We start from the raw sequence: 24610 nt of genomic DNA, 5'->3' as shown, positions 1-24610 counted from the left end.
TCTGGCTAATTAATGACAGAATCTGCACTACACCCCAGGTCTCTGGATTGAGAGTCCAGTTTTTTTTCTACTAGAGTGTATTCTGTAGCATGATTATTTTTACAGGTGTGCCTGTTTTAAGACAATTCACTGCACATATGAAATAGATAAGTTAGGGAGTGATGCTTTACTTTGCCAAAAGATTCATGTGCTCTACCCAAGAATTCACTACAGGACTCTTTTAATTTTCTCTGCAGGGCAGCAGCTCCCACAGTGATAAGGGACATATTTGTTGGCAGACAATTAGAAACACATTAATTGTTTGTTTACAAATCAGTAGAATCACTGAGAAAAACTGTCTGGGTTGCTGGTACTTAAAGCTACAGTGACACTGTAGACTTCTTAGAGCAACTTGACAAAGCATTTTCATTCAGTGGTTGTTTTCCCCATTCTGGCTGTCGGCTTTAATACATTCCACAGGGTGACCATTAAGGGGTTATGGAAAAAGTGAAGCCAAACTGTAGCTATCAGAGCCCCCAAGACAAAACAGAACAAAACAACCACACGGACTAATCCAAGGTTCCCTTCAGGTCCTCAGGTTGCTCAGTTAGCTCAACTGAGGACCCACCTGGCTGTGTGGGTAGACATCATAAACTCCTATGTGTCTAGTAATTGATTTGTAAGAAATAATTGCATTCACCGCAAATTAATGGGCATGTTTGGAGAGAATCAGGTTTAAACTGTGAGACAAGACTCTTTAAACAAGAGACCAATTCAGTCAAAGGAAAAAAACTCAGTCAGCCCACATGTTTGGAATCATGTAGACAAAGCAACCAACTGATTGAATTTTTCCACTTTTCAACCTGTTGCTTTGGCAACGTATAGATGCAACTTTGCAAGACAAGTGGTCTTGTGGGCAGAAATCTGGGCCCACAGCCAGACACCAGGGATTCAAGTCCCAGCTCTGCCTCAGGCTATGGGATCTCACATAATTTGCTTAATTTTGTTTTGTTTCTTTAATGTGTTTTTTGTATTTATAAAATGGAGATTAATGATTCTTGGCCTTGGTATTATCAGAATATATACTATGGCATATGACAAAAGGTGTTGAGTTCTTTAAAAGTATTCAGAGGTGTTGTTTTGAATGTACCCTTGATGTGGAATCACTGTTTTATTAGTCTGAGATACCATCCCCATGCAGCACTCTCCCTTTTGATACCTCTTTAATAGCATTTTCACTTTTCTCTTTGTAACATTGCAAGTTATGAGGACCAGGCTTGTTCTCTCTCTTTGCTGTGGATACTGTGGTAAACATCTATGTGTGGTTATTCTCTCAATTATCTTGTATATATTTTTAACTTCTATCATAGGGCAAATTTACCCCTGGTTTGCAAAACATCCCGCCCCCTGTGACCTTCTGATTGTATGCTTGTTTCAGACGTCGTGTAAATAAAATCCAGTTGATTAAAGGACCCAACAGAATTCTACTGACTTTGGAGGATGTGACGTTTATCAAACCCCACTTTGGCAGTAAGGTAAGGAACATCCCTTTCTCTTACTGCACGGCCCAAGCTGGTCTCCACACGCCACAAGTGACTATTGGGCACTTGGCATGTAGCTAGCCTGAACTGAGGTGTGCTGTAAGAGTAAAATACACGTTGGACTTAGAAGACAGTATAAATGTAAAATATCTCATTAAAATTTTAAAAAATGTTAATGACATGTCAAAATGATAATACTTTAGATATATTGGGTTAAATAAAGTATATTACTAAAATTAACCTCACCTGTTTCTTTTTAGGTTTTTTTTAATGTGACTACTAGAAAACTTAAAAGTACATATGTGGCTCATGTTACATTTCTATTGGATAGTGCTGTCTTAGTTTTGAGAAAGTGATGCAGTGCACTTTGAACAATAGTGTAGCTTTGACTTCATATAGCCCTTTTTTTGTACATTTGGACTCAACATGTGATTGCTAGTTCCTCAAGGGTGGAGGTACATCTTTTTTGTTTTAATGTTAGCCCATAGCACCTGATGTGGTGCTGATAGTGTAATAGGTGCTCTTAAAAGTGGTGAATGAATCAACTAGTGAAAGAAAGTTAAGTGTCACCAGGGGTTCTCTTCTGATTGTGATTGTGTTGTAATTGGCTATTTTCACTGAGTGCCTGCCACTACGTCCTGGCCTCGGGCTAGGCTTTGTAAGAGATGGCACGTAGTCCCTGCCTTCATGGAGATTACAGTCAAGTCAGAGAGACAAATCATACCATACGAGTCGGTAGATGCCATATTGCACAGAGGACACTAGAAATATGGTAGAACTTAAGAGGAGATAGATCAGTGGAGGAAGGCTTCTTAGAGACCCAGCACCGAATCTGGGTCTTAAAGAAGGCGGGAGAGGATTTGTCTAGGTCCCAGGTCACAAACTGGTAACCACTTTTGTCTGACCTTTATGGTTTTAAAAAATTGTAGCCAGAATTTTGGAATTGTGAGATTATACATAAAAACCTGGATTTCCGGATGTTCTTTATAGGTTGGAAGATCTATCAACTTTGGGCATCATTGTGGCAACTGGCTGAAACTCTTCAGTAGTCACCATTTTCGGAAGAATTTGCAAAAACGGTGTCTGCAGTTTGACACATTTCCCATCACTCTCTATTGTCTTATACTCAACTTATTTCATCAACTTATATTACCTGCCTCACCCCTATAGGCCTCCTAGGCAGAGAAAACAGCACAAACAAGAGCTTGGAAAAGAAAATGTGTAGGGAAGAGTTTTGTCCAATGCAGCTAGTAGTAGGAGACTGTGCCTCTTTGTGCCCAGTATATGTGGTCAAAATAAGACATTAGTCTTTGCAAATTCTAGTATGGTGGTGGCAGGGTGTAGGGAGAGGATTCCCACACCTCACATTGTTCTTATTTGCTATTTACTTTTGCTACACCAGCGTACCAGATCTGAGAATTAATTATCTCTGTGACAGAACTGATCGCTTGCCTAAATGTGACACTAAAAGGTATGCTTTAACTAGTTGGCTGGGTGAGAGTGGATTTACATGATAATACCCTGTGCATTTGGAATCAAATGAAAAGTTCAGCTGTTTGCTTTAAGTCTCAATTACAACCCTAACTCTTACTTGTTTAAATCACCAGATCCTTTTGTAAGGTTGATATCATGTTCCTGGAAATGTATTGCCGAATGCCAAAATGATCACTGTGGCTGAAAGCTACATTCTGCCCTTATGCCATCAAAACTTATTGATGTTAGTCTCTATTTTTGAAGCCACCAGAGGACACTGGAACTCAAGTGGTGGAATTTGTCTGGATTTGTCATATTCAATATAACTAGATGTTTTGGGTCTAAAGTGTCAAAACAATAAACATAGCTCAATTTTGGACTGAATTAGCCTCTCCTTTTTATAGGCCTTGCAGTAGTCCAGTAAATATAAAACCTCCTCCACCTATGCCTTCTCTCTTTCCTACTGAGACACAAAATATATTTGGGTTTCATACCAGTTCTCACAAAATCACCATAAATAACGGAATAGTGCTACCTTCAGATGAGCAAAGTGCCTAAGGTTTTAAAATCTTGTTCATGATAATAGATCTTTTCTTTCACTTGTGCATAAATTCTGACATAACGAGAGTTAAAAAATACAATCATCACCACTTCTCACCATATGAGTGATAAAAATGAATAGCAACAGGGACAGATAGCCTTACAGGGCTGCTTCTCCTTCTTCTCCTTCTTCTTCTTCTTCTTCTCCTTTTTTCTTTACTATATTGGCCCAGGTGGAAAGGGATGGCATTACCTAGAAGAACATAGCCGTTGGCCTCCAGATCCTTTTTGGCACTTGGCTTGTATCATGGGTTCTGATGGAAGAAGATAAGGGGAGCATACATTTTCCTTAACTGCTGTGTAGTCACAAACTTGCAGCTGGCTGTGTCTAATCAGTCAAGAAGCCAAGCCAAGAATTCCATCCAAATGGAATGTCTGAAAGTGTAAACTCTTGGTGAATAAAAAATTAATTCAGTCTAGAAAAATTGGCAGGTCAGTAGAAGTCAGGTCAGGAAAGGAAGTTTTTAGAAGAAAGTGAAGCTGAAGCCCAAGTATATGTGGATTTTGGCAGATTCTCTTGCTCTTTCCTTTGCCCTTCATGGAGAGGTTTATATCTCAATATACAGATCTAGGTGCTCCTGCTGAGATATGAAAATAAAGAATGAAAGGGAAGTGGATTCCTCTCTGGCCTTGCTCTGTTGAGGAGAGTTCAGGTTGATGCAAGGGTTATGTGAAGAGTCAAGTTTTCCATCTTGTCTGAATCTTGAGCTGTTGGGACTTCAACACATTAGGAGCTAAGTATAGTTTACTATTGCCTTGGAGCTTTGTGATAGTCTTGTCTTGGTAGAATGAACTGAACTCGGGGCTAAATCAACTGGTGATCTTCAGTTTATCAAAGATTGCTAAGGGCAGAGTGTGTGAAACTACTTAAGATTAATTTTTATTGGCAAGCAAGAGTGAAACAAAGCATGATGTGGTACAAAGAACACAAGACCGGAAATATAACATCTACATTCCTCTTCCAGTCCCTAAGTCCCTCTCTAGGTCTCTGTTTCTGCATTGTAAAATGAGAGTGTTGGAGTTGGTGGTGGGGAATGGACTAGACAATACCAAATGTAACTGCTAACTCTGAATTGCTATAATTTTAAGAAAGGCATATTTAGAGACGTGGAGAAGGATATGAGGAACTTGTTGACTTATTATTTCTTCATATGAAGTACGTCTGCTGGTTCAGTTGAAGATATTAAGTTCAGTTGAAGATGTTCAATTTTAAAAGTTAACACAGATTGGAGATAACCCTTCCTTTTGTCATTCAACTGTACACTTCCTAGCCCTCTCTTACCAGGCTTATGTGTACTAATTAACAAATAAAGAAATAAGAAATTTGGCCTATTTAAACATCAGACTTATAAATCATGGGCAGATGATCTTCTCACTCTCTACCATCTTATAGCTTTCTGAGATATCTTCTGCCATTACTCTTGCCTGCACAAAAAAGGATGCCATTCAAGATGGTATAACATAAAGAGCTAGGCCTAAGAGCCAGAACAGTGGGATTCTGTCCTAATTTTTCTATTGATTTTTTTCAAAATGTTAGATTCTCATCTGTGTCTCATTTTTGTCTATAAAATGAGGGTCCCAAATTAAATTATGACAGGCGTTCTTTCTTGTCCCCAAAAATCCACAGCTCTAATCTTCTCTAGGAGATGGAAATATCTGCAAAGCTTTGCCTTTCTTTTGTGGTATATGGAGGTGAATTGTGGTATACGGAGGTGAAGCACAGAACGAATCCTAGCATAAAAAAACTGCTGGGGATAAGAAAAATTAATCAATCTCATGTTTATAGAGCTCAACTCATAGAGTTACTCTCTTAGGAATTAAAGAAGAAAAAAATACCATGTAAGCACAGTGTCTATACCATAGCTCAATGCTCTGTCCTTAATCACGGTAATTTTGTTCATAAACTTTCTTTTCTAATCCTTTCACAGAGAGGAAGTCGTGCCAGTGTAAACTTCCAGATCACCTCGGAGGTCCAAAGTGGAAGGTCCCCAAGGCTCTCATTTTCTTCAGGGAGTCTAACTCCAGCTACCTATGAAAACTCCAACATAGCGATTTATGAGGTAGGATATCCAACAGCTATCTAATCTGCTGCCTTCTTGGGTTTTAAAATGAGGCAGTGACGTAGGACTTACTTAGTCTTTGTGCCAAAATATTGAGGCTTTTGGTAAGTCTTTCCTTTTGATAAGTTTTTTGGTCCATTATCCCCTTACAGACTTGTTTGGTTGACATTCTTGATGATGATTTTCCTCAGCAACTAATCTACTTACTTCCAACTTCATTGATCTTTCAACACCATGTATTTACTATGAATGCGGAAAAAAGTTTGTGAGGCCCAAACACTTAACCATGTCACTCATTCCAGAAGACATAGATATAATAATAGAAGAAATGACTTCCTGAGTGAACTGTTTGTGATGGGATGTCTAGAGACATGCTTATATAGAGTAAGGCTTGGGGCAAGCTCTTCCCTTCAAATACTGCTTGTTCTTCCTTTACCTGTTATTCTCTGATATTACTGAAATCTTTAAAAAATTACTCATTTCTTTCCTTTTCTCAGCCTGTACTTCCTCTTGCAGTAAAAGGTTACCTTCTGATGTCTAAAATAGAAATCCTTTTTATTTCACTTAAATTTCTGTCTTTCAAGCTTTAAGAGACCACCCCCAACCCCTTGTTCTAAGATACTGGAATTTGGCAACCAGAACAAATCTTGAATCAGTTGGAGAGACGAACTGTTTCTTCTCAGCAGGAAAGAGTTAAGCGGGGGGGGGGGGGTAAAAGGGAAACTAGACTGCCTTTCTGTCCCTCCTAAGTAAGGCCTTCCCAGTATGGTTTCCTTGTTTTGTTTGAAGATACTCCCAAAAGCAGCAAACACTCTCAACTTCAATAGTAACTACAAAGAAAGTCCAAAACAGGCCAGAATGAGTTTTTAGGTTGTCCACCATTGGATTTTCCAAGTGAATGCTCTCCTTCATTGGATAAATAATTTATAACTACATAAAAACGCCAAGATTAGCATGGCATATATTTTCTCAGTGTACCTGAAGTGTGTTGACTTAAATTTGGAGCAGGAAACCTCTGGATCTTGCCTTGAACTTAATTTAATCAAAGAGGAGATTTGATTCAAATGTAAACTTGAGGTATTGGGGAATTGACAGTTCTACTCTCTCAAAGACCAAAGGCAAGATAATCTCAAGATAATCTTCTGAATGTCAAATGGAATGGGGCTGATGGCTTTACAAATATATTGACATCTCTAAGATTCTGAAGTAAATCTCAATACCTAAGGCAGTCTCTTGGTTTTTCATCTGTAAATTGAGGGGTTGAACTAAATTCTTAATCTTGGCTGTTCATTAGAATCTCTGTGGGAAACGAAAAAATACCTATGCCCAGGCATAGTGACTCTGATTCATTTGGTATGGGGTGGGCCCAGGCATTGGTATTTCTTTTAAAAGTTCCCCTATATGTGCAGCCAGGGTTGAGAATTGCTGAACTAAGAGTAAGGCCTCTTCTGGCTCAGATATGCTATGATTCTCTGATTCTGCAGAAGAATTTATGTGTTTAATTGTGGTATGTTTTATTTGGTGGAGCTGGAAGGTGATAGTGTAGAATTAAGAAGGGAGAAAATAAACATCTGTATGTAATTGGCCTTTAAGAATTTGTCAGATATTTCCTCATTTTGGAAGGAAGCAGACAGTTGAGTTAGTTCCCATAATGACTGTTGTTGGTCAGTCAGATCATGGGTGTTTCTGAATTGTGTGGGCCAAAGGGGGACTTTATCCGCACAAAAGGGAGGTGTTAGTGAGAATAATATCACACCATGAGGTCAAGATTAGGCTGATGGCAGTGTGCAAAGGAAGACAGTTGAAGCTAGAAAACTGCCTAGCTAGAGCTAAAGAGGACTCCAGGAGAGAGCGGTAGTCAATCGAATCAACAGACCAAACAAAGAGGTCCAGTGTGCCTTCTGAAACAGCCCTCTATTAGGAGTGTTTTAAAGATTCATTATCTAGTTTCTGTTTAGAATAACCCGGATTTTCATAAGAATTTTTACTAGAAGGTGTGGAAGTTCCAGACAATGTGCCTGGAGGAGCAGATACCTAATAACAAAGGACAGGCTTCTTTAGGACATGCCATAACATTGTATACACTGACACAGATTCACACTTTGATGGGACACACAGATGCATAGCCTTCGGAACTGTACAGGAAAATCAGCCCTTATCTCAGAGATACTCTGTGAGATGTAAAAGGAAAGCCAGCTGAGCAGACTGCTGGGGAGAAAGAGCTATGACTGGCTGATGCAATGCGGATGTGTCAGGATCTGTTCTAATAGCCACAGTCTAGGGGAGAGGGGTGGGGTGGGCAGTAGTGCAACCCTGACACACTCAGAGAGAACCCACTGAACTGATCCTCCCTCTTTATTCTCTGACTCCTTCTGTCTCTCAACCTCTCCCTGTGCTTTTCTCTTTGTCTCATTTCTGTCTCTCCCCCCCACACCCTCCCCATTCATCTGTCTTTTCCAGAGCCTTTTTTTCTATCTTCCCACCTTCTATATCCCGTATAGCTCTCTCTCCACTCCTCTCCTTTGCACCAACCATCTTTTCTCTCTCATCACAGAATCGGATCATCAAAGCTGAAAAGGACCTTAGAAATCATCTAAGTCGTCCAGCTCTATCAGTGAGGAAACTGAGGCTCAGGCCAATGAGGTAGCTACCCTAAGACCACCCCTGAATTTGAGGCAAAGCCAGGTCTAGGACTTAATTCTCTTGACTCTTAGTTAATACAACATGGCCTTAGTGCAAAACTGATGGACTTTAAGTTACTTCTAAAAACTTTAGTGGATAGAGTTTGATGTTTCTTCCTCTTAATTAAAAAGGGAATGATGAGTGAAATATTTTATCATTCTTTCTCTTAAAAGAAAAAACAGAACAAACAGTGCATGCTCGGTAAAGATAAAACCTGCCCATATCCTCCCTTTTCCTCATTACTCATAAAGTAGGATACACACAGACTTAATAAACATTTGCTTATAAAGTTCATGAGAATTGTTTAAATCTTTAAACAAACACACACAAATCCCCCAAACCAAAGAAAGCCCATGGGAGGAAAGAGCAACAAAGTGGGAGATGGAAGACCTTGGTTCTGTTCCTACCTAACCTTCTGACCTTGGGCAAGTCATTTAATCTCTTCAGGCTTCAATTTCTTTAAATATGAAGCCCTCAAATTTGGTGATTTGGGAGGAAATAAAGCTCTGCTTAACTACTTGTAAAAGTTAATAAGCAAGAGAGAAAGCGGACCCATATCTGCAATAGGGCAGACTCCAGGAAGAAGGTATTAGGCACTGGCTATAGGCAAAGTCGGGGCTGCCAGTACTGATATTCAGGCTGTACACGGCACAAGGGAACCACTTCTAAGAGGGTACTATTCACATTGTAGACATATAGTAACTTATATGAGAGTGGTGCAGGAGTGAGCAAAGAGATTCTGGCCTCTCAGCCTAGTTCTGGAATGAGGTGACGGACCTGACAAAGAGGCCTTACCTGGCAGGCAGGGCTTGGTGGTCCGCAGAATACTGAAGCTGCTAGTGGAGTGTTTTCCCTGGTGTCTGGAGGATGTATGAGTCAACGAGAGCGTGGTACCTGCACAGATATACACAGCTGCCCAACATCACAGGGCTGCCACAGGCTGCAAAATAATATTCTCACATTATTTTTTTACTTGAGGGAAAGCACCCTTTGCTAATTAGCACAAAGGTGCCATAGAGGCTAGTGGTGACCGTGGTCCAAGTAATATAATTGCAAAGGTGCTGGGAAGGCTTTGCTATATACACATCAGCGTATAACCCACACGTGGGCTGACTTTGTAAATTCCCAGTTAGAGTTTATTCTTTCAGATTAAACCTCAGCCTTTGATCCCTCTAAAGGGCAAAATCCTTTAGATTTTGTGGGGCCTTACAATGGGCCTTTCTAACCAGTTCCTAAGTGACTATGATGTAACTGGTCTAGGGGCACACTCAGGGAATTGCTGGGCAAGAGACCAGGAAAGCTGCCTTTGGTACTTTGACCATTCTGCTACAGGCAGGCACTGGTCCTGGACTACCTTTCTGAATTTTGTGGGCGTGAGCCTGGCTGGCACAGTTTTGTTCAGCTGCTGAAGCCCTCTAGAAGCCATTTCCTAGTTAAAGGGTTTTGAGCTCCTTGGCCAGAAGATACCCTCTAACACCCATCTGAGCGAGTAACTCAGATGCCTGCAGCTCCCATTATTAGCCTTTGCCTCCGGCTGGTCTCCAGATGTAGTGCCACAGCTGGATATATTCCATAATAAGAGAGTGGCTACACTCTCTTATTCTCGGAATTTGACTGTACAGAGCTCTCTGCTTTATTATCTCTACTTGATGACAAATTGGTGCAGCCTGAAATGGAATCTCCAGGCTATAGGTAATAGACGTGAAAGCACTTTGAAGAGGAGAGAGCGCTGTGCAAATGTAAGGCATTATTATTATTATTACAGAGAAAAAGGAATCTATGTATTGCTTTTTTCAGATTTGGGTTGGACAGAAACTAAACAGGGCTTGGTGACTGATGAATCCTTGAGGCTATGCACGTAGAAGAAAATTATCTATCAGGCACTGGTGTTAAAGTGAAGACAGTAAAATAATTGTTGTTTTTGACTTGACAGCAGCCTTAGAAATAGCTGTTTTGTGCTTAAAAAGTCAGAAATAGACTTCTGAAAGAGTCTAGATTACTCCATTACTATGGTAGTACATTTGTACATCCAAATAAAAAATGGTTAATCGATGTTTAAGCCAATCAGATTATGATTAAAGCATAACAGGCCCCCAAAATGGCCTGTCCCACAGGAGAAAAATGGATCAAGGTAAATGCAGGAAACATTTGCTGCACTACATCTCCTGCCCTACATCTCTCGACATAGACGCCTCAAGGCAGTGAGAATTGCAACCACTAACCATCACCATTAATCGCAGGAAACCTGGTGCTACATCACTTAGCTATGAATGAGTGAAATGACCCAGCACTTTCTGCAGTTAGTTAAGGAAGTCGTTGCAGAGAGCAGTATCATTCCTTTTCTGGCATCTGCATCCCTGCAATTGTTTCCATGCTTTAGTTAATTGGAATTTTAAACTTTAACTTCTCTGTGTGACCTCCTTTTTAGCTCCGAATACAGAATGTCCATGGGGTGGAGGGTGAGAGAGGAGGAACAACGCTTGCTTAGGTTGATGGTCTAACTAAACTCTTCATGTGGAAGGGACATTGCTCTAAAGCTGCTGGCAACTAAGGCTCACCAACAACCTTTACCTTTTCTTTCTAGGGTGATTGGGTGTGGCTGAAAAAGTTCCCCTCTGGAGATTTTGGAGACATTAAATCCATCAAATCAACTGCAAGTGATATGTTTGAAACGGTATGAGAAACCCTCTCTTATATATATTCCCACCGAAACCACCAATCCTTTCTCCAAAGTAACTAATACCAGCTGTTAGGAAGATCCTTTAACAGATCAGTGCAGGGAAACTATAGGGTGGCTCCTGACTCATTATGACCGTATGATGCAATGGCAAAAGTATGGGCTCTGGAGTCAGAAAGACATGAAGGATTCACTTCTCAGCGCTACCACTTAAGAGATACCTTAACTTGGGAAAGTCACCTAAACTCCCTGAGCTTTACTCTCCTTATTTGTAAAAGGAGTATATTAATGTCTACCTCCCAGGGTTGAGATAATACATGTAAAGCATCTTGCACATTTCCTGACATATACCTTCTTTGTAAAATGGTAGGTATCTGAATATTATTAAGTACATATCCCATAATCATTCAAAATCTCCGTTTGCCAGGCCTGGAAAAGTCATCTGGTAATTTCTATTTACATAAGAAAAATGGTGATTTCCCAATCCCACCAATTATACTAAAAAAGTCCTTGGATAGTTTGTTTAAGGAAGCAGTCTGTACATAAGGCAGAGGTGATGATGTTTCCTCTCAAACCATTTAAAATTGGCTCCTCCTTGAACTTTGAGTTCATAAAAGATTTATGGAGACTGTCTCTGGTTCCTTCAGACTCATGAAAGTGGGATTTCTAGAAGATAATGATATATTTCTTCACATTTATGAATCAGGCAAGTTCAAATCAATCCAATAGGTTTGAATGAGACACCTGCTACATCCAGACTGCTGTACAAGTGAGAAAACAAGGGAAATGGGGAAATGGAAGAGGTGCAGCCCATGAGGGACCCAATGTGCCCCATGGATCAGAATGAGATGTTATGATTTGGTATTTTCCTTACATGTGGTTTTGATGCCTGGAGCTGAAGGGAAAATACTGAGAGATGAATCCAGAAGGGGGACTAAGGTCAGAGCTAGGATAAGCAGTTCCACACTGGTTTGATGATCTGGGATGCTAAACAGAGAGCTAGATCCAAAGTATGGAGCCAAACAAGGCCAAACCTGGGGGAGCTGATAAACTAGATGTATGGAAATAAGAAGACCCAAGGTAGAGTGTGTCCATGATACCTTTTTTTGGGTAATTTAAAATTTTGACGTAATTTCAAACTTGCAGCAAAGCTGCAAGGATAATTCAAGGAACTGCTGTATATCCTCCCCAGATTCAGCAATTGTTTACCTTTTGCCTAGTGCTTTTCATTCTCTATTTATAAATTTATGTACAGTCGGCCTTCAGAATCCATGTGTTCCGCACCCCTTGATTTAACCCACTTCAGATTGGTTGAATCCGCAGGTGCAGAACCCACGGATATGGAAGGCCCACTGTTCTATTTTATTTTATTTTTGTTTTTTTTTAAGTTGACAAGTATTTATTACATTGTTTGATAACAACCAATATTATGTGTTAACTATTATTTTTTTAAAGGATAAAATCATGATTCTCGCACAAATACAAAATGAATACATGTCAAAGGTTTTGTTTAAATCATTAAATATATAAGGGAATCAGGAAGATATTACAACCACTTCAAGGGAGAATTCAAGGGAAGTACTGCTGTATCATTTTATATAAGGGACTTCAGCGGCCATGGATTTTGGTATCCTCAGGGGTTTGGAATCAATCCCCAGTGGATACTGAGGGATGACTATATATCCTTTTTTTCTCAACCATTTGAGAGTAAGGTGTAGACATCATGCCATTTTACCTCTAAATACTTCAGTGTTTATTTCCTAAAAACAAAGACATTCTTGTATATAACTATGGTATAATCATCAAAATCAGAAAATTTAGCATTGATGCAGTAATATTATCTAAACTACTGCTCATATTTTAATTTTATCATTAGTCATAATACATTATAGCTAATTTTTCCCTGGGCCAGTTTCCAATGCAAGTTCACACATTGTAGTTGGTTGTCATGTCTTTTTAGTTGCCTTTAATCTGAAACAGAGCCTCAGCTTTTTGTTGTTGTTGTTTTTCTTTATCTTGATATTATTTGAAGAATTCAGGTGAGTTATTTTGTAGATGGTCCCTCAATTTGGGTTTTTTCCATGTTCTTCATGGTTAGATTTAGTTTATGCATCTTCAGCCAGAATGCTACAGAAGTGATGCAGTGTTCTTTTCAGTGCTTTGTATTAGGGAGCACATAATGTTGATTGTCCCATTTTTAGTGATATTAACTCTTATCGCTTGGTTTAGGTGGTGTCTACCAGATTTTGCCACTGTAGAGCTACTGTTATTTTTTCCTCATTGTAATTAATACATAATTTGTAGAGAGATACTTTGAGTCTGTATAAATATCCTGTTTTTCTAATCAAATTTTTACCTACTAATTTTAGCATCCATTGATGATTCTCTAACTCTAGCATTCTTTCTATGTTTATTTGTTGGCTCTGTATTTTAAGAAGGAGCCTTACCTTCTCTACTGTTTATTTATTTATTCATACATTTATACCAGTGGTTTTAATTTTATTCAATTATCTATCATTTATATCTATCTATCTATCTATCTATCATCCATCTAATACCTCCAATTGTAATTGAATACCACAGAGTTCATTCTATCCTTTCCCTTTCCATATTTGTAACTCCTTTCTCCAGCCAGTTAGAAAACTGGCTCCCATTATCCTCATGACATCTTTTTGTGTCCCCTTACTAACTTGTGTTACCATGTCAGGTGCAGATAGTAACTCAGTTCTAGGGTGAAGGACAATTTTCCAGAATTTACCATGTGAAAGGCCCTAATTCCTTTCTAGTACTTTTCTGAAGCAGGAAGTGGATCTGACGATGCTATCACTGTGAGTGCAGCACTGCTTTGACTCCTATGTGCCTTCATAATTTTAAAACTTTGGGACTGAGTATCAGGGGTCAGACTGGAAAACACGTCTTGGTGAGCCAGCTATAGAAGGGAGTCGTGCACAGTCAGATAGATATTCCTTAAAGGGAAACAGCTGGAGTCAGAAGGCCAAAGGACTGATGACTTCCAACATCTTTTAGGGTCCCAACTTCTGCAAAGGTGTATGCAGGAAAATCAGGCTGTATGTATCTCCCAGTCTCATGTTCTTTCCCATCATCTGGAACTGAGTGGCATACTGCCTGTACCTTCTAATACCTTGGCTATTTAGTTCCTTGCCATATAATCTCTAATCATCTTCTCTTCCATTTCACTTTGGCCATCCACTACTATCGTTATACCTTGGGGTTTGTCATTATCTATAATTGCTACTGAAAATGCTTCACGTCCAAAATCATAGATTCAAACATCACACTCTCTGACTATAGCCTTCTCTTCTTTCAACTGTGCCTATATTTTACATCGGGTCTTCCTGTCTACTGCCCTCTACTTTCTCCCATCCCACAAGCCCTTCTTTTATCTTCTTTCATGCCCACCTTAGATTTCATAATTGACCGTTTGAACACATTCTTATTTCTGTCTTTTTGGACACACTTATAAAAGTCATATTCAGGATGACCCTAACTCTTAACTTTCTTTGTGCCTGCATCTGAACAGCTGAGTATTATGGCAGAAAGTCGTGCAACAAGGTATATTGTTTCCATCTTAAACTGTCCCTTAAAATTGTCCTTTAAGTCCATTATAATACTTCATTAGTTAATTCACTTTCTACAACCTGTATTTCAGAGCTTCTCCATTTTCCTTAAAAGTCCAATGTTCTCTTCCTCTATTCTTACTGTTACCATCCTGGTCCAAGCCACCATCATCACCCACTAGAGCTACTGCAATTGTCCGTTTTTTTTTTTTTTTTTTAAAGAGACAGTTTAGTTTTTAGAGCAGTTTTAGGTTCACAGCAAAATTGAGCCTCCCCCATTATCAACATCCTGAACCAGAGTGGTACATTTGTTATAATCCACGAGCACACGTTGACACATCATTATCACCCAAAGTCCATAGCTTACATTAGGGTTCAGAGGGTAGTACATCCTATGCATTTTGACAAATGCATAATGATGTATCTACCATTATAGTAACATACAGAATAGTTTCAATGCCCTAAAAATCCTCTATGCTCTGCCTGTTCACACCTTCCTCCCCCTAAACCCTGGCAACAACTGGCAATTGTCTTTACACATATCCACTTTTACCACTGTCAAATCTTTTCTCCACATTGCAATCTGAATCAAAATCAAACCTGATCTTGTCAGTTCTCTGCTTGAATCTCTTTAATTAGATTCCTATTGTTCTTCTCTTTGTGTGGAGATTTAAAATTACAGGTCCAATTTCTTGAATAGATATTGGACTATTCAAACTTTCTATTTCTTCTTATACCTGTTTCAGTAAGTTATGACTTAAAAGGAAGTTGTCCATTCCATATATGTTGTTGAACTTACTGGCATAAAGTTGTACATAATATGCTCATGCAATCTTTTAAGTAGCCTTAGGATCTGTAGTGATGCTCCCATTTTCATTTCTGATATTGATAATTTCTGTTTTCTCTTTCTTGATCAGTTTTGCTGGAAGATTATCAATTTTATTAATCCTTTCCAGAAATCAACTTTTGGCTTTGTTGATTTTTCTCTATTGTATGTCTGCTTTCTATTTCATTGATTTGTATTCTGATTCTTTCTTTCCTTCTAATTTGTTGTTCTTTTTCTAGTTTTTTGAGCTGGAAGTTTTTATAGTTGATTTTAACCTTTCTTAGTTTCCAATACAGTCACTTAAAGCTAGAAAACTCCCTTTAAGTACTGCTTCAGCTACATCCTGGAAGCTTTTCTTTTCTTTTAAAAAACTTTTATTATGGAAAATAACAAACACATACAAAATAAACAGAATGATATAAACAAACTCCACATGCCTGTCACCCAACTTCAACAATTATCAACATTCTACCATTATTATTTCACCTCTACCTCCACCCACTTCTCACATCTCTAACTTGGTTATTATTGTTGTTGTTGTTATTTTGCAGTTCTGTATTTCTGAGGTACAATTACACGCATTGAAATGCTCATATCATAGATATATAATTTTGATGAAGAGATATGCCCATATAATCTAGACTTCTATTATGATATAGAATAGGGGTTGGCAAAGTTGTTACATCCTGGCCTGTTTTTTACATCCTGGGAGCTAAGAATGTTTTTTACATTTTTTAAGGGTTGTAAAAAAAGAAAACAAAGATTATGCAACAGAAACTATACATGATTGGCAAAGCCTAAAGTATTTACTATATGTACAGAAGAGGATTGCTGACCCCTGATATAAAACATTTCTTTCTCTCAAGAAAGTTCCCTTGTGTTCATTAGTAAATTATTGCGCCCCCCCCCCCGCTGCCCCCCACCAACCAAAGAAAACCACTGTTCTGGGTTTTTGGTCTATCTTGCATTAATTTTGCTTATCCTATAACCTCATACAAGTGGGATCATACAGCATACTGACTGATTCAGTCGTGTTATCGTGTGTATAAATAGCTTGTTCTTTTCATTGCTGAGTAGTAGTCAATTGCATGAATATAACACAATGTAGTTATCTATTTTCCTGCTGATGGGCATTTAGGCTGGTTCCAATTTTGGCTATTGTGAATAAAACTGATATGAATATGCTTTTTATGTCTTTTTATGGACACATATTTTAATTTCTCTTGGGTAAATACCTAAGAGTGGAATTTCTATGTTAAAATATAGTATATGTTTAACTTTATAAGACACTATCAAACCTTTCCTATTTTAATTTCCTACATGCAAATTATGAGAGCTCCCTTTACATCATCACCAATGATGTAGTCTTGTCAGTCTTTTTGGTTTTAGTATTCTAGTGGGTTTCTATGGGTATCTCATTGTGTTTTTTAAATTTTAAATTATGATAAAATGACAGAAGTTACCATCTCTAAGTGTTGAGTATATTCACATTTTTTGGCAACAGACTGTCACAGCTTTTCTCTTGCAAAGCTGAAACTCTGTACCCATTAAACAAAACTCTCCTTTTCCCCACTCACCCTCAATGCCTGATAACCACTATTCTATTTTCTGTTTCTATGAATTTGACTACTTTAGATACCTCTTTTTGTCACTGGCTTATTTCACTTAGTATAATGTCTCATTGTGTTTCGAAAAGACATTTTTTATTTATGTATAATTTGATGAATGAATTATCTGTTCAGTGAATTTTGATAATTGCATATATTGCATATATCTGTGTAACCACTCCCCGAAACAAGATACAGAATATGTCTGTTACTCCAGAAAGTTCTCTTGTTTCCCTTCTCAGTCATTTCTTTTATCCCAGAGGCAATCATTGTTCTGATATCTATCATCATGAATTAATATTTTTTCTGTTCTTGGATTTCATATAAGTGGAGTGATAGACTATATACTCTTTTGTGCCTGACTTTCTTCTCTCAACATAGTATTTTTAAGATTAAATCCACGTTTTTACAGGTATCAGTAGCAGTTCATTAAAAAAAATTTCTGAGTAGTATTTCATTTTATGAATATATCACAATTTGTTTATAATTTTCCTGTTGATGAACATTTGGCTGGGTTTCCTGTTTTTTGGCATTATGAATAAGACAACTATAAATATTTGTTTAATTATGAAAAAACACATAACATAAAATTTACCATCTTTATTTTTAAATGTACAATTCAGCAGTGTTAAATATACTTGCATTGTTGTTAAACACATCGCCAGAACTTTTTCAATTTGCAAATATAAAACTTTGTACCCATTAAATAGCAGCTCACTTTTTCCCCCTCCCCTTATTCTGGGTTAACCACCATTCTACCTTCTGTTTCCATGAATATAACTACTTTAGACACCTTATATAAATGGAATAATATAGTATTTGTCTTTTTGTGACTGGCATATTTCACTTAGCATAATGTCTTCAAGGTTCATCCATGTGGTAAAGTGTGAATAGATTTCTTTCCTTTTAAAGGCTGAGTAATATTCCATTTTATGTTATTCATTCATTTCTTGATGGACATTTGGGTTGCTATGTATATGGGTGTGCAAATATCTCTCTGAGATCCTGCTTTCAATTCTTTGGATATATACGCAGGAGTGGAACTTCTGGATCATATTGTAGTTCTATTTTTAATTTTTTGAGGAACCTCCATACTGTTTTCCATAGCAGTTGCATCATTTTACAATCCTACCAACAGAACACAAGAGTTCTAATTTCTCCACATCCTTGCCAACACTTGTTATTATCTGTTTTTTTTTTTAATTCATAGTAACCACCCTAATGGGTGGGAGATGATATCATATTGTAATTTTGATTTGCATTTCTCTGATGATTAGTATGTTGAGTATTTCTTCATAGGCAACTATAAACATTTTTGTCCAAGTATTGATATTTTTGTGAACATATATTTTCACTTCTCTTCGGTAAATGCTTAAGAATAGACAAACTGAGTCATAGAGTAGATGTACATATAACTTTATATGAAACATCCAAACAGGTCTCCAAATTGGTTACAATATTTTACACTCCTGTCAGAAATGTACAAACGTTCCAGTTGCTTTCAATTCTCAGCAACATTTGTCTTTTTGATATTTGCCTTTCTACGGTGTATAAAATGTTATCTTATTGTGGTTTTAATTTGCATTTTCTTGATGACTAATGTTATTGAGCATCTTTTCATGTGTTTATAATTCATTTGTATATCTTCTTTTGTGAATTGTCTGTTCACGTTTTTGCCCATTTAAAAAAATTGAGAGTTTTGCCTTTTAATTGTTGAAATGTAGACGTTCTTTATATAACCTTCCTTTGGTCAGATATATGTTTTCCAATATTTTTTCTCAGTCTGTGGCTTGTTTATTTAATGGTTTTGATGAGCAAAATTTTTAATTTTGAGGAAATCCAATTTATGATTTTATTTTGTGGCTCGAAAATCTTTGCCAATTCCAAGATTTTAGATTTAGGATTATGATCCATTTTGAATTAGTTTTTGTGTATGGACTGAGATAGTGGTCATGGTTAATTTTTTTTTCCATAGCGATATCCAGTGTTCCAGTAACAATTATTTTAAAAAGGCTTTCCTTTCTCCACTTAATTAACTTTTCGACTTGGTGAAAAATTAACTGGCTATATATGTGTGGGTATATTTTTAGACTCTCTACTCTATTTCACTAACTCATTAGTGTACCCTACTGCCAATATCACACTATCTTGATTATCACAGCCCCAGAGTAACTCCTATAGTTAAGTGGTGTAAGCTCCCGCAAATTGTTCTTTTTCAAGATTGTTTTGGATAGGGTAGTTCATTTTAATTTTCAATAAGTTCTTGAATAAACTTGTCCATTACTTCAATAAAGCCTTCTGGAATTTTTCATAGGGGGTTATATGAATTTATAAATCAATTTAGGGAAAATGGACATCTTAACAATACTGAATCTTCCAGTCCATTAATGTGGTATAGATCTTCATTTATTTAAGTTTTCTTTAACTTTTCTCATCAATGTTTTGATGCTATTATACAATATTGAGTAGAAATGGTGAAGGAAGACATCCTTGTCTTGCTCTTGACTCTAGAGGAAAAGAATTTAATGTTTTACTATTGGGTTTGATGTTACCTGAAGGTTTTTTCACACATGTCCCTTTGACTTCTGATTTTCTGTGCATTTTTTTTTTTAACCATGAAGAGGTTTTTGTATATTCTCTGACTGCCTGCAAAAGTTTATCTTTAGATTTTAGGAGTTTAATTATGATGTGTCTAGGTGTAGTTGTCTTCATCTTACCTGACCTCTCTAGTATTTATCACATTTTCCTGAAATTCCTTCTGGCATTTATCTCACGTCCCTGAAACTCTTCCTGTGGTGTTCATAATGTTGTTCTAAATAAGCCTTTCTCCACTTCTCTAGCCTCATTTCTAAGTCTTTACGCAGGATGTTCTTCCTTTCCCCATCTTTTAAATGTTGATATCCCCCCCCCCCTTTTCTTTTTATTTTATATGCTTCCCTTGGGTTATCTCATTCACTCCCATTAATTTCATCTACCATTTACATGTTTACAATTCCCAAGTCTATTTATCTAGAACACACTATCTCCTTGGAATAGTTCCACCTTGATGTTCCACAGGCACCTCATTCTTAATATGTCTCAAACTGAATTAATCAGCTGTTCCCATCACCCAAAATTTGTTTTCCCACTGTCTTAGGTCAGATTCTCTAAAAGCTGAGCCTGAGATGGAGATTCTTGTTCAAATTACTCATTGAGAGAACGCTCTCAAGAGAAAAGGAGTGAGGATGCAGGATAAGGCAGAAGTAAAAGCTCGGCAAGTATGTGATCTCAGCTTGAGACTAGCTTCAGTATGATTTTATGGGAGAAATACTGGAGCACAAGTTGTACCATGAGTTCCACTTTGAGGTGAGGGAGTTGAACTTTTGTACCTTTCCCAGTCAGTCAATCATTAGCTGAGGTCTGTGGGTGGGCCCTAACCTTTCAAGTAAGATAGCTCCCCTTTGGCTTAGCCTCTAGGACAATTTTCCAGAGAATGGAGCAACTGTGAGTTATCAGCCAACATTTACAGCAGCTACAGGATGCACTGTAAAGGGGATATGGGTGGGGCACCAACATATCCACTACTAAAACATCCCTGACTTTCTTATATTGATGTATATCACTGCCATCTACCCAGGAATCCAAGTAGAAATCTAGAAGCAATAATGGAGCCCTTTTCTCTCTCATCCCCCATTAAAAAGTAATAATAATAGATAACGATTATTGAGTGACCGTAATATTAATTTCAAATTCTATAGCACGGTTCTCAAAGCTGCACAGGATGTGACTCCTGTCTATCTCTCCAGCCTTTTATAAATTTATTTATTTATTTATTTATGGCTGCGTTGGGTCTTCATTGCTGCACACGGGCTTTCTTTAGTTGTGTCGAGCGGGGGCTACTCTTTGTTGTGGTGCACAGGCTTCTCACTGCGGTGGCTTCTCTTGTTCCAGAGCACAGGCTCTAGGTGCACGGGTTTCAGTAGTTGTGGCACGTGGGCTCAATAGTTGTGGCACATGGGCTCTAGAGCGCAGGCTTAGTAGTTGTGGCGCACAGGCTTAGTTGCTCCACAGCATGTGGAATCTTCCCGGACCAGGGCTCGAACCCGTGTCTCCTGCATTGGCAGGCGGATTCTTAACCACTGCGCCACCAGGGAAGCCTATCTCTCCAGACTTGTATCTCATATTCTTTCCTTTGCACTGTGTTCTGGCCACCCTAAACCTGTTGCAATTTCCTCAGCATAACATGCTCTCACTCCCAACCCCTCCCACCGTGTCACCTTCACATGGTCAGCTCTTACTTGCGCTTCATGATGGTCTAGACATTACCTCCTTAGGGAAGCCAGATCTCCCAGGCTGAATTAGGTACTTACCATCTGAACTCTACCAGCATCCCGTTCTCCCATAAGAAACCATTTCACAGGGAAATACAGCTGTCAGTTTGTCTATCACCCTTCTTTGAATGTGAGCTCTTTCAAGATATTGATTTCATTTTATTTATCTCTATATCACTAGCATGCAGTCCAATGCCTTGGACATTGTTGAGACACACTAAATGCTTCTCACATTAGTGGAAAAAATGAATGGATACAAAGGTAAAATGTAGTCAAAATTCGAAGTGTTTCTTCTGAAACAAATTTTGTAAGCTTTGGCCTGATGTTTATGTAAGCTATTTATTTTAATAGATGCTGCATAGATGAATATTCACGGAAAGACAATCTATTCCACCTCTTACTGTACTAACCTCTTTAGTATTCCTGGGTCACTGAGCTCCACTCCACAGTGTCCCTAAAGAATCAGGAAGAAGGCCCCAGCTCCAGTTGAGACAGAACAGCTGTGACTCTCTCGTCTCTCTCTGTTTCCAGATGAAGGACCTACATCATGAGAATATTAACCCTTTAGTGGGCTTCTTCCATGATTCGGGGATGTTTGCCATTGTGACAGAATTCTGTTCCCGAAGGAGCCTGGAAGACATACTGACAAATCAGGATGTGAAACTAGATTGGATGTTTAAATCATCGCTCCTGCTGGATCTCATCAAGGTTAATGGAAAGACTGAAAATCCAAGGTTTTCCCTGTAGATTAGAACTTCAATATTTTGGGAAGTTTCACTTTCCTTGGGTCACTGTGATGCTCTCACTCCTCCACCTTCCTTCCCTGTGTCTGCCCTCACTTCTTCTCATAGCCCCTTTGTCCATATGTTATAAGGTCCTGATACAGAAAGAATTTGCTTGCTCCTCACCTGCCCCCCCCACCCCATTTGAGGGCCAGATTTATCTTTACTTCCTATAGCTATTGAGCACTCTTCTGCCTTAAGCAATCTTTTCTTCCATCCCATTTCTCTGCCTTCTGGTTGTGGGAAAGTGCTCATTCCCAGGCTCTTAGGTTCTGCTTAGCCCCATCTCCTGGCTTTCACGTTCTAAAAGGTGGTTCAGTCTAGAACTAGGTGATGGGTCTTTGCATAGGTCTATACCATAGGTATAGATGTGGAACTCAGCATGACCAGAAAGCCAAAAGACCATCGGTTCTATTCAGGCAGCACCGCCATTCTCAGAGGCAAGGACTATTAACAGCCAACGGGGTTCACGGATGGGTCCTTGGATGGGCTTCAGTGGAGTCCATGAGCTCCCTAGAGTGATATGAAAATTGTGTCTATGTGCACTTGTAGTGGGCTGATTTGGATAGCAAATAGTCATTGAGCTTCCTGTATATTAATCACAGTCTTGACCCTCGTATTGTGGCCTAACTCTTTTCAAGGTAGCTTTATAGACATTATCTCATTCCAATTTTCCATAAAAGAAGTGTGATTATCCTCCTTTTACAAAGGCTCAGAGAAACTAAATGAGGTTTTTGTTATATAGTGTCTACCACACATAGTAGATACTCAATAAACATTTACCAGCTGGCTATTAAGTGGCAGAGCTAATAATAGACTCTAAATCTCCTAATTCCTATTCTAATACTCTTTCCACTCACTCTGGAAGCGAAGTCCCATGAGTTAAGAGAGAGTCCTCTAAATGAGTCCTCTCAGACCCATGATGAATGAAACCCAAGCATTAGACAGCTAGGGAGAAATCTCCCCCACTATAGACTCTGCTTGGAAGTACTGGGGACTACAGAATTTCCTAGGGTGCAAGATGTAAAGCATACAAATACAAAGGGGTGTCAGGCTGCAGAATAGAGCCAGATACTTAAAAGGACTCAGCATAAACAGTCCCGAGATGACTGCACTAGAAAATGGATGTATTTATATGTGAATGATTAAACCCATCTGGTAAAGTCCTGGTAGATCACATTTGAATGTCATATAAGGTTGCCAAGCAAACTGTAGCAGTCAGTATCAGCTTTCTTGCTTTCAGCTTTCTTCTTTATTGTCTATTTTTAATTAAAAATATATAAAAAATAAATTGTATATATTTTATATAATTTTAATATAGTTTATATAAATTATAAAAATAAGACACTTCTAATTATAAAAATAATGCATTCAGTTAAATTTAGAAATCAAGTGATATAAATATATTGGGAAAATACTGACAATTACTCAATCCTCCTTCATATCTTCCCCCCAAATTAATCACTGTTAACAATTTGGTGATTAGCCTTGCAATTCATTTTTTGTGTATTTACATACATTATAGATTTTGTTTGTTGTTTAAAATACATACTGTCACATAGTTCTGCAACTCACTCCTTTTCACTTACCTTATGGCTTAGATATGGTTCCCTATCAGTACATACAAATCGATCTTATTATTTTTAATTGTTGTAGAATATTCCATAGGTTGGATGTACCACAATTTGGACGTCCCTTCTTGATAGATATTTATTATACATCCAATTATATAATACAAAGCAGAGCTGCAAGGAGCATTCTTGTGTATGTGCATATGTTCAAACATCTCTTTGGAGAAGTAGAATCCCTAGGTCACAGGGTACGCATACTTTACATTTTGATAGCTATTTCCAAATTACCCGCCCAAAAGGCTGTACCAATTTCCATTCCTGCCAGTAGTAGATGAGAGTTTGGCTAGACCTTTTGGGGGAAAACCAGAATCTTCAAATTCTTGGCAATTTTATGTGTATAGATCTGTCCTGTGTTTGAAATGTCAATAAATCTTCCAATAACACACAGTTCTTTATGCCCACAAGATATGATTCTTCATCAAAACGTAAAATTTTAGCGCTAGAAGGGACCTGGAAACGATTCTTGTTGTCAAAGTTTTGCTTTGCCTGTGTGTAAGAGAAAAAGGCTGAATTCTAGATCATAATAGCTCATGCCATTAACAATCTCAGAAAGTGGCTCTAAAAGCACAAAATAGTTAAATAAGTTGCTAAATAAATCCTGTTTGTATCATCTGCAGGGCATGAAGTACTTACATCACAGAGAGTTTGCTCATGGGAGGCTGAAGTCTCGGAACTGTGTGGTAGATGGGCGTTTTGTACTCAAAGTGACAGATTATGGCTTTAATGACATCTTGGAAACGCTAAGACTCTCCCAAGAGGAACCTTCTGCGGAAGGTAAGCGATGTATTGTACCCTTCTGATGCACACAAGGTAACTCCAAAGTTCAAATGAGAACATGCCCTGAATTAAAGCCTCAGGCTGATT

General features: G+C 38.2%; 1 protein-coding gene across 1 annotated transcript in view; it reads left to right on the top strand.

Moving 5' to 3' along the window:
• GUCY2F (guanylate cyclase 2F, retinal) overlaps positions 1 to 24610 on the top strand; it is a 78748-nt gene that overhangs the window by 26820 nt on the left and 27318 nt on the right. The window contains exons 6-10 of the mRNA XM_068532670.1: positions 1418 to 1514; positions 5522 to 5653; positions 10920 to 11009; positions 21865 to 22041; positions 24364 to 24520. Of these exons, the coding sequence (XP_068388771.1) occupies positions 1418 to 1514; positions 5522 to 5653; positions 10920 to 11009; positions 21865 to 22041; positions 24364 to 24520 (653 nt within the window). The remainder of the gene's footprint in view (positions 1 to 1417; positions 1515 to 5521; positions 5654 to 10919; positions 11010 to 21864; positions 22042 to 24363; positions 24521 to 24610) is intronic.

This window comes from Eschrichtius robustus, chromosome X, assembly GCF_028021215.1.
Source record: "Eschrichtius robustus isolate mEscRob2 chromosome X, mEscRob2.pri, whole genome shotgun sequence".
Lineage (NCBI taxonomy): Eukaryota > Metazoa > Chordata > Mammalia > Artiodactyla > Eschrichtiidae > Eschrichtius > Eschrichtius robustus.
The sequence above is the reverse complement of the archived record's forward strand: the minus strand, read 5'-3'. Positions and strand labels throughout refer to the sequence as shown.